The sequence below is a fragment of the Physeter macrocephalus genome, chromosome 15 (assembly GCF_002837175.3).
Source record: "Physeter macrocephalus isolate SW-GA chromosome 15, ASM283717v5, whole genome shotgun sequence".
Taxonomy (NCBI): domain Eukaryota; kingdom Metazoa; phylum Chordata; class Mammalia; order Artiodactyla; family Physeteridae; genus Physeter; species Physeter macrocephalus.
Window position 1 is genome coordinate 52,098,788 of NC_041228.1, and position 13,353 is coordinate 52,112,140.

Genomic DNA, 13,353 nt, shown 5'->3' on the forward strand with positions numbered 1-13,353 from the left:
GAGCCTGTGCTCCGCAACGGGAGAGGCCACAACAATGAGAGGCCCGCATACCGGAAAAAAAAAAAAAAAAAAAAGGGTAAACAGAAGTAGAGGGATTCAGATGGGGAGTTCATGCTCACTTGGACAGATGGGAGCCCTCAAGTGAGTTCCTGTCTCTCCAGTTTTTCACTTGGACTCGGTGGAGTCTGCAAGGTGCATAGAGCTGCTATGGGGCATACCTGTCTTGCAAGGAAAGAGCCAGAGAGAGGATCCCCAAACTCATACCCAAGAACCACACATGTACTGAGACAGAAGCTACTGCACAAGAAGGAAAATCTGCAACTCAAGCCCAGCCAAGAAAATTACCTGCCAACACAAAGGAAACAGTACTCATCAGAGAAAAATAACTGATCCAGAATCTCCACAATTTAATGTTCGTAACATCTAGAATGCAATAGAAAATTACTCAATATACAAAGACTCAAGAAAATGGAATATGCTTAAAGAAAGAAAAATCAACAAAGTGAGACTCAAGATTACCCAAATTTGGAACTCACAAGGATTCTAAAGTGGCTACTTCAACTACCTGTGGGTTATATGAAGTTAAACAAAGCATACTTTTTAGTGCATGAGAAATCTCAGCAGAGTAATGGGAAGTCTCAGCAGAGAAATAGAAATAATAAAAAAGAATCAAGTATAAATTTTAGATATAAAAAATATAATTTCTAAAACAAAAATTCATTGGATAAAATTAACAGACAAACTGACATGACAGAGAAAGAGCAAATGAACTTGAATATAGATCAATAGAAATTATCCACAGTTAAGAACAGAGATTTTTTTTAAAAGATTTCAAACTAATAGAGCCTTGGAAGGAACCTGTTAGATGTTATTAAAAGGTCAAATGTTTGCATAATTATAATATCATATATGAAAGCAACCTAAGTGTTATCAACAGATGAATGGATAAAGAAGATGTGGGGTGTCTGTGTGTGTGTGTGTGTGTGTGTGTGTGTGTGTGTGTGTGTGTGTGATGGAATATTACTTGGCCAGAAAAAAAGAATGAAATTTTGCCATTTGCAACAACATGAATAGACCTGGAGGGTATTAGCTTAGTAAAATAAGTCAGAGAAAGACAAATACCATATGTTTTCACTTATATGTGTAATCTACAAAATAAAACAAATAAACAAATATAACAAAACAGAAACAGACTCAAGATAAGAGAACAAAATAGTGGTTATCGGAAGGGAGAGGGGTTGGGGAAGGGCAATATAGGGGTAGGGGATTAGAGGTACAAACTACCAGGTATAAAATAAAGAAGTTACAAGGATGTAATGTACAGCACAGGGGAATATAGCCAATATATTTTGTAATAACTTTATGTAGAGTATAATCAATAAAAATAATAAATCACTATGTTGTATACCTGAAACTGATATAATATTGTAAGTCAACTGTACTTCAAGTAAAAAAAAGAATATCAGAAGGAAAGAAAATGGGACACAACACACATAAAAATTAACTCATAAATAATAGAACACTTAAATGTAAAAGCTAAAACTATTACTTAAAGTAGGAAAAAATATTTTGTGGTCTATAGTTAGGGAAAGATTTCTTATCAGGAAACCAAAAGCACAAATGATAAAAGATAAATTGATAAAATGACCTTCATCTAGATTAAGAACTTTTTAACTTTTGCTCTTCAAAAGATATAGTGAAAAAAAAAGAGGCAAACCACAGACTGAGAGAAAATACTCTGTCAGAGTGTTTTGAATGCTCCCTCTTGGAAAAGGCCTTTAACTCCAAACCTGAAGGAGGAGCAGGAGTGTTTATGTACTATATGATTCCATTTAAATAAAATTTTTAAAAGATAACATTCTAGTGATAGCATCTCAGTGGTTGCCTAGGGCCATGAGCGAGGAAGATGGAGTACAGAGGGGCACAAGGAAACTTTTTCAGCCAAGGGATCCATTCTATATCTTGACTGTAGTGGTTGTTACAATAACCAAAATCATCAGCCATACACTAAAATTCATGAATTTTATTGTATGCAAATATCGTAATAAACAAAAAAGAAAAAAATTTCTTTAAAAAGGAGTACAGAATTGAAGCCAAGTATTCTGCACATCAAATTTCAGCAGGTCAGCAAGCCACTTTAGATAATCTGGCATAAACCAAAGAGACTTGGCAAGAGAAGTCAGCCTTCCAAAGAATGACAGATCTGTTATCGGAAGTAGCAAAAAACAGTGTATCTGTTTACTGGCCTGGCAGTTAAATCAAGCATTCCCGTAAATGACTCTTTTTCTTTGGGGAGAAAAATGGACTTGGATCAAGAAAAAGAAAATGAAAACCATCTGATTTGCCCTTTAGGTCAAACAATGACTTGGCAAAAAATAGCAGCAGGAAAAAAACCTAGAAAAAAATTGGCACCAACTTACTAAAAAGAGGATTTAATCTTCACAGATAGTGACATTATATGGTGGAATTGAAAAATAAATAAAAATACTATTTTCCAGTGGTTTCTAAAATAAAGAGCTGCTAAAATTGAGATTAAATATTATCTTTTGAAAAGTAATCCTTAAATCAATGGTATACACAAAAGACATTTTCATTTTACTTTATATAAAAGAGCTAAGCAACTAAATAATCTTATCAACCCTTTCATGCTTTGGATTTTTAAAATATGCTTTCTATTTTAGAACAGTTTTGGATTTACAGAATTCTTGCAAAGATAGAATAATTAGTTCTAGGATACCCCACACTCAGTTTCCCCTTTTATTTTTTTTCATTCACTTTTAAGGACGCACACGAAAGTTTCCCGTTATTAACATCTTGCATTAGTATGGTACATTTTTCACAATTCGTGAACCAATATTAATATGTTATCATTAACTGAAGTCCATCCTTTATTCAGATTTCCTTTGTTTTTACCTAACATCTTTTTCTGTTCCAGGATCCTATCAGGAAATGGCATCATATTTAGTTGTCTTGTCTCCTTGAGCATTTCGCGATTATGACAATTTCTCAGACTTACCTTGTTTTTGATGACCTTGACAGTTTTGAGGACAACTGATCAGGTATATTGAGAATGTCTCTCAACTGGGCATTTTCTGATGTTATTCTCATGGTTCAAATGGGATTTGACTCTTAAAATATCTTTTGCTTAATTCTTTAAATCTTAAAATCACCATAATAATTTGGATTATTACATTATAATCATGATAATTTGGATTATTAAGATATTATAATCATCATAATAATTGGGATTATTACTCAGATAATCATTTCAATCTGGTTAAAAGTAAAATGTCTGAAAGTGTTCCTGCTACAGTAGATTTAAGGGAATGCCTCAAAGTGAATTACCACTCACACTAAAGCTCTAAAATACAGCTATTATTTTATCAACTCTAACTGCATAAAAACCACATTAATAATTAACATTAGTTAATTGAGCTTCAAATAAGATACAGTAGTGAATTCACAGCTAGGCAGTCAGTCATTCCTAAACTTGCAGGGAGTTATTTTTGATTCGGTTAACTTTATGTATTTTAAGTAACTAAATATATATTTTAATATATATTGTTTTCCAAATCACAGGTGGATTAAAAAAATTATTTTCCAACTGGCTTTAAGGAATAAAGAAATTCTTGAAATATGAGGGAAAACACGATTCCCTTAATATTACTAACTTGATGTTATAATGTATTAACTCTTACTATTAACCTATTCAAGTTTAATAAAAGAATGTAAAAGTGAACAGTTTAGCATGTGAAGGGGAGGAAAATGAACCCCATTAATAAAGCCACTGAATCTGTGACAGGTCATTTTTCTCATGATGCAACTCACCTTATTTATGATGGAAAAAATTCACAGGAATTTCCATGTCAGTCAGGCTCCGGATTTCTACCCAGACTTTTATAAAATGTTTTAATAAGTATGCCCCAGATTATTATTTGGCTTTCATTCTAAAGACAAGGTCGACAGAAGTTGGATGTGTTCAACACCCCAAGGGGAAAAGTTACCTGATATGACCTTCGTAAAGGTGAACCAGCTCTAGTCTTTGATTAGACGAAAGATATAAACCGCTAGCCAGGTGGGCCAGCCCAGGACAGGAGTACTTTATTAGATGCAAAAATTACTAGGCTATATTCTTACTAAGATTTCGCAGCATATAATTCGAAATGGAAAACAAAACAAAACCTGTTAGGTACAGCCAGAGCACAGAGCATCCACCCGGCAGATTCGTCAGTCACAGGGTGGGTTCACAGCTCTGGCTAGAGTCTCTGGGCATCAAAGACATTCCGAGACTGACTGACCGACTGACCATGGGGGCTGTATAAGCATTTATCAGAAGAACCAGTGAGGAAATGTCCTCACAAGAAGAGCACAGGCAGCCACCCACAGCCTCTTAGCAAATGTTTAAAGCCCCTCAGGCGGCTTCACAACAGTTTTGTCAATAAAAGCCAAAAGATCAGATGGACTTCTTAAATTTAACAAGTACACACATTTCTTAGGGTTCTATGCCCATGGCTGTTCTCACCGTTCCCTTTCTAAATGTGAGATCTGTAGGGGAGGCAGGTCCAGGGACTGAGGTCAAAAAGGAGACTATCATCTTTTGAGAGAAGCCTCTCTCCTGATTTTCCCGCTTGTATCCCAGACTGTTAATATCTCAGACCACACAAAAGAAAATAAAAACAAACAAGTATAGCCCTTAAAGTGGCACTTCACTTCCATCCGTGTCTGTTTGCACATTGCATTTCTAGGAAATGGGAAAGAAATCATCTAATCACAGAAGGTCAAATAAGAAAGGGACATAAATCTCATCTGGTCCAACCACCCATCTGACTAATGAAGAGAAAGGTAAAGCCTTAATTTCAGGCTTCACAACAGCAGAAATGAGGGCAGGGTTTGAAAAAGGAAACCACACACACACAAGATTAAGCCCAGTTTCCTCTAGTGAATCAGGATCAATGTGGAAAAAGTGATATACCTGTTGAGAGCTGATGTTTATAGGTTGTTTTAAAACGATCCACGTGACACTCTCTAGAAGAGGTGGGACTGTAAGGGAACCAGGATACGTCCAATAATCCCAGCGTGGAGGAAGCAGAGATAATGGGTCAAAATTTGTGAATCGAGTTTGTTTACCCTGAGGAAGAAAAGAGAATTCCCACATATTACAATGGGAAAGCTTTACACGGACCTCAGAAAAACATACATCCATTGAAATATTATTTCACTGGAATTCTGTAATTCATGGAATTATTTAGTATCTGCTTTTCATAACTTAAAAAAATAAGAATCTGCCTTAATCTAAAAATTTAAGATGAAGTAGCACATCACCTAGATTTTTTTAAGAAGCTCAAGATTTGTTTTTTAATGTAAGTGGTCTTTAAAATGTGTTGCAACTAAAGGCTTACTCTGCAAAACTCCAATAAAAGAAACTAATTATGCAAAAATAGACATATTAGTGATTGTTTTAGATAACTTAAGACCCCTTCATAATTTTCAAGAGATAAGTGGTAATAAGCTACTTCTGTTCTATTGGTCAAGTATGTTCCAAACCTGCTTCCAAGCCGGCAGCATATGCTATGTCAAAGTCTAAATTTTTAAAAGAAGATAAGAGAATTCAGGAGAAACCAAGGAATATATTAGTCACTAGTAAATAGTAATTAATTTTACCTTTTCTTTAATGGAATCCAAAATGTCAGTAATCTTTTGCAGTTGGGGATTATGCTCACCAATCTGAAAACACGAAATTTCAGAAGAAATGGTTACTGTAGCACATCAGGTCTGAATCACTCCATTTCAGTCACTATTTTTAAATTCTTTTTTAAAAAAAAAAAAACCGAAGCCAGCCCAGAACAAACAAACAGTGATTGTTCTATAGTGAGGCTCTCTTTCACCTGCCAGCCTTATCATGCCAGAAAAATCTAAACAACAAGATAATATTACAGGGCTCCCTGGCTGAACTATAACTTCGATTCCAAAACTAGCAGTAACAGCTTCATATTTGTCAGCTTTATGAATGTTCAGGGTACAGATTCTCTTGAGAGAAACTTTGCTTAGGAAACCCCTACGTAACACCTGCACTATTAAACCAGATGTGACTTTCAGACCCTAGATCCAAACTGACTATTGGTGACAATCAAAACATTAGAGGAAAACATCTCCCACTTTCAGCTTAAAATGACTTGAGGTCCTGAATCAAGGGAATATATCATCATGAGGAGAATCCTTCAGAAAAATATATGTACTTCTTTTCATTTATTTGGGGTATCCTGAATCTATCTGAAGGTTTTAAGTCCTTGGGATTCAAGTACAATGCCTTGCCCCACTTGGATCTCACTGCCACCACAAGACTTGGGGACCGAAAAAAGGAGCTGTTGCTATGCATGCCAGTCTCTGCTATGCCCCATGCTTCCCCGTCCCAGTGCAACGATTTACAACATCAACATCACACAGAGTCAGGGGCATATCGAAAGTGTACACCCTAAAGAATGTGGTCGCAGTGGGAGTTGAGCGGCCCAGCCCACCCACAGGTATTATGACAGTGATACCTCCTGTGATTATCAGACAAAGGAAAATATAACAGAATCTTTTAAAATGGTCAGTGTGTTTGGGACAAAACACTATTGTGGTCAAACTAGTGCTTCAAGAATCAGGAACTTGTATTTTACCCTATCCTGTATCTCCAAATATTGAGCAGTCAGGAAGAGCCTATTATAAAGATATTCTTCTCAAGATCTCAGTTGTTACTTCTGCTACTATTGTTGCTGCATCTGCATTTGCTATTCACAAAAAAATGATCAATGGACAATGAGACGTATCATAAGACAATGTTCCTAGGGTAGTTCTGGGCCCTTAGATGAACCATAAACTAATATACAAAACTTTAAAATTCACTTCAAAAGGAAAATATTAAACCTAGAACTAGTTTACTATTAAAAAATGGTAGACTATCTACCCCATGACTGAAACTCCTTATCCAACATGGCTGACTAGTTATTCAAAATGAAATTAGTGATTCTCACCTGTAAAAATACGCCCAAGACAGCTAGTCCATCTGGCTCATGAGCTGCCTCAACAAAGCTGGGGTATTTGTCTGAATTCCAGTGAACAACGTGGAGCTGAAAGGGAGGAAGACAACATAATTCAAATGTTTTTTTTAAACCCCCTTAAAAACATAAATGCAAATAAAACATTTATATAGATCTTCTGGTGTTGTGCACTTTTATGTATAATGTCCAGAATCCTCCTCTTTACTTTTGTCTAAAAACTAAAGTACACAGGTGAAGGACCATGTCACTTTGGTCTGTGGTGTACTGTGCTGAAGTCCACATCGCTAGAAGGCTCTGGAGAATCCTGTCAAGCCTCTCTAGCCCTAACAATCTCCAACCATTGCTCCCAAGTGACTCAGGGCTCCCCCATGTCCACAGATGGGACTGCAATTGTGCAGCCTTCAATTAGACCCCAGCTGGCGGCTGAGTCCAACACACGAGCGCAGGGTCATAGGCAAGTCAACCTCCACACAGTACGTATTTGGGGACAATCCTGCTGCTGAGGACAGCACCAGTTGTTCCTGAAACTGCCAGTCAAACGTTCATCACTGCAGTTTAAGACTTTTTATGGCTTGAAAATGCAAATTCTCCTTAGGGGTAATTATTTTTAGCAGTATTTACACATTTTCTAACTTCTAAGAATATGTTCAGATCCTCTGTTGAGAGCAAGTTTTAAGAGGGAAAAAGAGGCTTCAGGGTCTTGTTAACAGAGACATCTGAGGAAGAAAATGAGAGGCAGCTGGTGCTACTGATGAGGGGGGAAAAAAGAAGGAAGAGACAAGGAGTTGGAGAACCTGCAACTCTAGAAAACAGGCTTCACCCACTTCACAACTTCCAAAGGTGACCTAAATGTCCTACAATAGTAAACAATGCAGTATCCCAAACTCACAAGCGTGAAGGGTTGTAGAATGACAATAAGGCAGAAGACCACTCTTAGAGGGTCTTCATTCCTGGTTAAGGGAAGGAAAAACTGAGATAGAATCCAGAGAGCAATGCAGGCACCCAAATGACTTGGCCAAGATCATGACTCAGCCATGTTGTCCAAGGACCCTCCATGAAGGATGGACTTCCGATAAGATCTCTTTCAAATGAGTCCTTTTGGCACCTCGGGGAGGAAACACTTATTTATGAAGGGTTTCATGCACAAATCACCTTTCTGGCTGTTACAGAGAGAATTTAGTATATTCAAATGAATGTCTTTACCCCTTCCTTTAAATATAACTTCACATCTTACAGGCAACTAATATGGGAAGATTTCTAGATAAATAAGAATTACCATAAACTGGGAACTATAAAACTATAAAATAGTGCACCATTCACAAACAATCAAGGAAGACTGTGGCATATCCAGATGGAAAATACAAAAGCAGATTCTTCTGGTGCCATGTTCTATGTTGATGTCAGATAGCTGGGAGAGGCACAAAGCCTGAAAACATTGGATGACGAAACAAAATTCATTTGGCTCACATGAGACAGATGATGTTCCACTGTAAGGGAGAGGTAGGAAAGTATGCTAAAGTTGTTTTAAGTGGCTCCTTGCTAACATAGTTCACTTTGTAAGAGATGACACCAAAGAGATAGAAAGATGTGAAATGCCCTCTTTATGTTCACAACTCCAACGGATTAGAAAATGAATGTGTAACTAAAGAGACATGAATCTATCTGTATATCCTTCCACTGGTTAAAAACAACAATTGTTTGAAATATTATAGGAGACTAAAGCAAGAAAAATGTTTTGTTTTTTTAAACAAGTCTTTCTCTCTGCCACACACTTTGCTTAACTGGCAGCAGTATCTTCAGAGCCACTGATATCAGCTTTACTAGCATTTGTATTTGAACTAAAACTCAAACAAACAACAAACTCACATTTCCTAACAGTGACAGCCACAGTGATTTGAACTGAATGACAAGAAGTTATAGTAGCCACTGCAAAAATGGAAATAAGATTCTTCCCTACTGGAAAGCAATTTCTAAATAATAGTATTTTTCAACTTTAGTATTTTTAAATTGCATACTATTGCTACATAAAATGTGCTCATTAATGTTGAAATTGTAATTTTACTATCAACTACATATATAATATGCTCATTATGTATTTGGCATAAATTGTAATCAGATAAAGTTCCAAATATGCAGTGAACTATTAGCCTACTTTTTGTAGATAGGTGACTCTCAGAATAAAGTCTTTCATGATTTAGATTACTTTAATCTCTGTAATGTCACAAATCATTAGATTAGGCTCCAAATTAAATTTTTATAGGTTACAGCTTTAAATGTTCTTTTTCCTTTCACTTTTTTCTTCATATTTTTATTTTTTAAGAGGACACAACTTGATGATAGTCCTGAAGTTAGGTACAAAAGTAGCTGGAAGGGCTTCCCTGGTGGCGCAGTGGCTGAGAGTCCACCTGCCGATGCAGGGGACGTGGGTTCGTGCCCCGGTCCTGGAGGATCCCACATGCCGCAGAGCGGCTGGGCCCGTGAGCCATGGCCGCTGAGCCTGAGCGTCCGGAGCCTGTGCTCCGCAGCGGGAGAGGCCACAACAGTGAGAGGCCCGCGTACAGCAAAAAAAAAAAAAGTAGCTGGAAAAACTAAACAACCCCTAGGAATCACTTCGATAGCCAAGTGCAAAGGGATCCTTTTGAACCTGAAACCAAACGCAAATGACTCCCAAATACCTCCATTTCCCAACCTGACCTCTTCTTTAAACTCCAGGTTTGTATCCAGTAGCCTATTTGAACATGAGACTAGAATATCTATAGTTGTTTCTCCAACTTAACATGTCCAAACAGACAGTTCATTCCTGTCTGCAGCTTGCTCCTCCCTGGACTTTCCCATCTCAGCAAATAGCACAACCATTCTCATGGCTGCTCAAGCCAAAATCTTAAGAGTGTTTCTAGATTCCTCTTTTTCCTTCCTTCAATCTTGACATCCTTCTCCTTGGCAAGTCCCATGGATTTTACCCCCCAAACATATGGATTCGTCTAGCTCTCTTCATCTCCACCACCCCATAGTACAAATCACCATCATCGCTCATGTGAACACGTTCATAGCCTTCTAGTTTGTCTCCCTGCTTCTTCAATGTTTGCCCAAACTCTTAGCCATGGAGCAGCTAGTTATATTTTATAAAATACAAAGCAGAACATGCCATCGCCCTGCTCGAAACCCTCCATTGTCTTTGTCCTGCTACATGAAGATAAACTCCAAACTGCTCACCAAGCCCCCAAAGCCCAACACGGTATGGCCCCTGCAGGCCTCTCTGGAACATGGCTAATAATTTCTCCTCTCTCATTAATTCCAATCCTAGAAGCCAATGTCTTTCTCTTCTAGAACATGCCAACCTCATTTCTGCCTGAGAGCACCTGTACCTGCTGTTCCCACTTACCAGAAAGATCTCCCTAGATTTCCTCAGAGTGGCTTCTTCTGGTCATTCAGTCTCAATTCACTGATCATCTCAGAGGCCTTTCTTAAGCACCCAGTTACTCTACCAGATCATATGGTATTGTTCTTATCAAAGAACTTACCACATCCAATTTATTTATTTGTTTATTTGTTTATTGTCGACCTCAAACATCCACCAACCCTGAGGTCTGACCCAGATTTCCTCTTCTTCCAGTTACATTCCTATCTCAAGCCAGAAACACTGACTCCTTCCTTCCCTCACCCTAAACCCCAAGTAATCACCAAACCCCACTGAAGCGGCACTTCCAGCCAGCCAGCCCTCCAGCTGTACTATGTCCTATTACCTGGAACATTCCCAAAAGCCTCCTGACTGGTTCCCTTTATCCACTCCTGCTTCAACCCAATCTATTCTCAAACTATAGTTTGAATGATATTTTTAAAACACGTATATGATCACTTCCTGATTCAAAGCCAATCAGTGGCTTCTTGTTGCACTTAGAATAGTTTGCAATACTTACGTGACTTACCTTAGTAAGATCAGATGCCTCTAGCCTCCCAACTTTACCCTGACAACTCTCCCCTTTTTACTTCATGCTCTAATCACACTGGCCATTCTGTTCTTCAAATATGTGATAATATGTTATACTCTTCCCCACCCCCAGTCCTCACACATGATTCTATGCAGGTGCTCTCCCCTTTGCCTGGTTCACTCCTGCTCCTCCTTCAGGTTTGGGTAAAGCCTTTTCCGTGAGGAAGTGTTTCCTGACCCATCCCTCCTCCTTCCCAGCAATCCCTTCAGGATGAGCACGAGTAAGTTGGGCCAAGATGGGGACATGCTAGGATCTCAATGAATTCTTAAAGAATGAATGCATGCATGCAAGCATGAACAAATGAAATAAATAGCCTTAAACATACATTAAAGAACAGTGTGAATTCCAGTCAAAGCTTCATCTTCTTCAAGAAGAAAAACCTACAAAGATGGCCCTTGCTCTGCAAGTAAGGACTCTGAGGCTCTGACTAATTTCAGGATATGAGGGCCCTTTCCAGGAAACCACTTGCCAACTCAGAGTCTACCTCTCTGAGAGTATACTTTCAAGTTTATGAAATTAGAAGGTGTAAGCATAAAGCAATGTGACCAATTTTCCTAAGTGGCTTAGGAAAATTACAGTTCAGTGATCCAAAGCCAGCTCTTAATCTGCACAAAGCTTTTGAAATTTAGAACATGTCAAACTTAGAACACAAAACTTTAGAAAGCAAACATGAAAACTTTTCAGTAGGTGATATAAACTGAGACACTGTACAGATTCAGGAGTCCTGCTTTGTACATTCTTGACATCTTTTGTCCACTTTGGATGTAGATTTTATTCCTCCACCCCAAGGACAGAGCAGGTCCCATACCCTAAGCACTTGGCCTCAAGCAAAAGTGTTTTAGTAGGCAAAAAGGACGTTTTGGTTGATAGTCTCAGAGAGCAGATGTATAAGCCAACAGAAAAATAAAACTGGAAAAAGTCTGTTTGCTGAATCTCTCTGAACAGCAGGGCTATAAAGGAGTGTCTCCACTCCACAGGTCAGTAATCACAAGAAAAATGAAGAAAAACTATATTTGCCTGGTAACATTTGCTCTGTCTTGCCTAGGCAACTCACAAGCCACATTATATATTTTCACATAAGTAGCTTTGGTTGAGTCATACAATAATTCACTTTCATCTCATGGTAAAGCTGGGTGTTAGCAATATTTAATTGCATTAAAACTTGAAGTATATTATGCTTTGTCCTTTAACCAGAGGATTAGAAAAAGTAGGATATTATTAATGAATATGATTATAAGGAAAAGAAGTTAACTCCCTAATGGAAAAAAACAAGTCAATGAACACTTCATCCTATTCTGCTTTACCAACGACCTGAATAATTAACAGAGACTCCATTTTAATACCTGGGGTTGTAGAGGTAATGTAGAGTTTAGGAGAGTTTGTGACTTTACTTTTTTTTCCCTAAGAGGAACTTGGCCACTTACTATTAACTCTATTATATGGACTTTACATGATCTTAGTATATATTTGTGTCTGGACCAAATGTGTACACAGTTGGGCCTAAACCAAATGTTTCTCTCCCTTCTCACTGGCTCTTCAGGAAATACAACAGAGTTTATAATTGGTATCGGACAGACCTGGGTTTCAAGCCACCTCAACTGCTTCCTAGCTGGATACGTTACTTAGCCTCTCTAAGTCTCCAGTTTATTCATTTCTAAAATGGGCACAAAAACCCTAATCTCTAAGACTCAAAAGGGCCAAACGTGTGGCTCTCATGTTGATAAACTCTCATGCTGACAGAATAAAGCGATTTCAGCCACTGAGATACCTAATCTGGCATAAGGAGGGTTGTCTTCTGTGTCCCCAAAATCCCATCACATAGAAAAACTCTGAATGATGAATACAAGTCTGATGGCTCACCTCTGCGGCATATCTCACGCCGTCCACCACATGTTCAGAGCCGTGATCATCGGTGGACCCCCAGTGAAGGTGAAACTGTCGTAACCTGTAGCTTCCGGTGAGAGGACCCCCACGCAGAACTAAACATCAAAACATTTTAAATTGTCAGCAAGAAAAAAAACAATTACACATCCTGTCACAACCCACAGCATCTCCCTGGATCACTCAACATCTCCATGTCTTCCAAGGAATTTTTTATAAATGTCATTCAGATGGCTGACAGGAATACAACTTTTAAAATATGAGGAGTAAAAACAAACATTTTAAAAGGTTAAAGAGTCCACAATACAGATTTTTATGGAATATCTTGTAAATCAAAATAGACACACTGGTTAAAAGTAGCAGAAACTGGGAGTTTGTAGAGGTAAAGAATTGCTCTGTTTAATGGAGGATGTCAGCTTCTATAAATAAAAATGTGATGTGCT

At 38.0% G+C, this 13,353-nt stretch overlaps 1 protein-coding gene across 2 annotated transcripts in view; it reads right to left on the reverse strand.

The window, feature by feature from the left end:
* CA13 (carbonic anhydrase 13) overlaps positions 1 to 13,353 on the reverse strand; it is a 30,901-nt gene that overhangs the window by 6,903 nt on the left and 10,645 nt on the right. For both annotated transcript variants that reach the window (XM_024126930.3, XM_007120451.4), the window contains 4 exons: positions 12,890 to 13,008; positions 7,014 to 7,109; positions 5,662 to 5,724; positions 4,973 to 5,128 (listed from right to left, as the gene is read on the reverse strand). In XM_024126930.3, the coding sequence (XP_023982698.1) occupies positions 4,973 to 5,128; positions 5,662 to 5,724; positions 7,014 to 7,109; positions 12,890 to 13,008 (434 nt within the window). The remainder of the gene's footprint in view (positions 1 to 4,972; positions 5,129 to 5,661; positions 5,725 to 7,013; positions 7,110 to 12,889; positions 13,009 to 13,353) is intronic.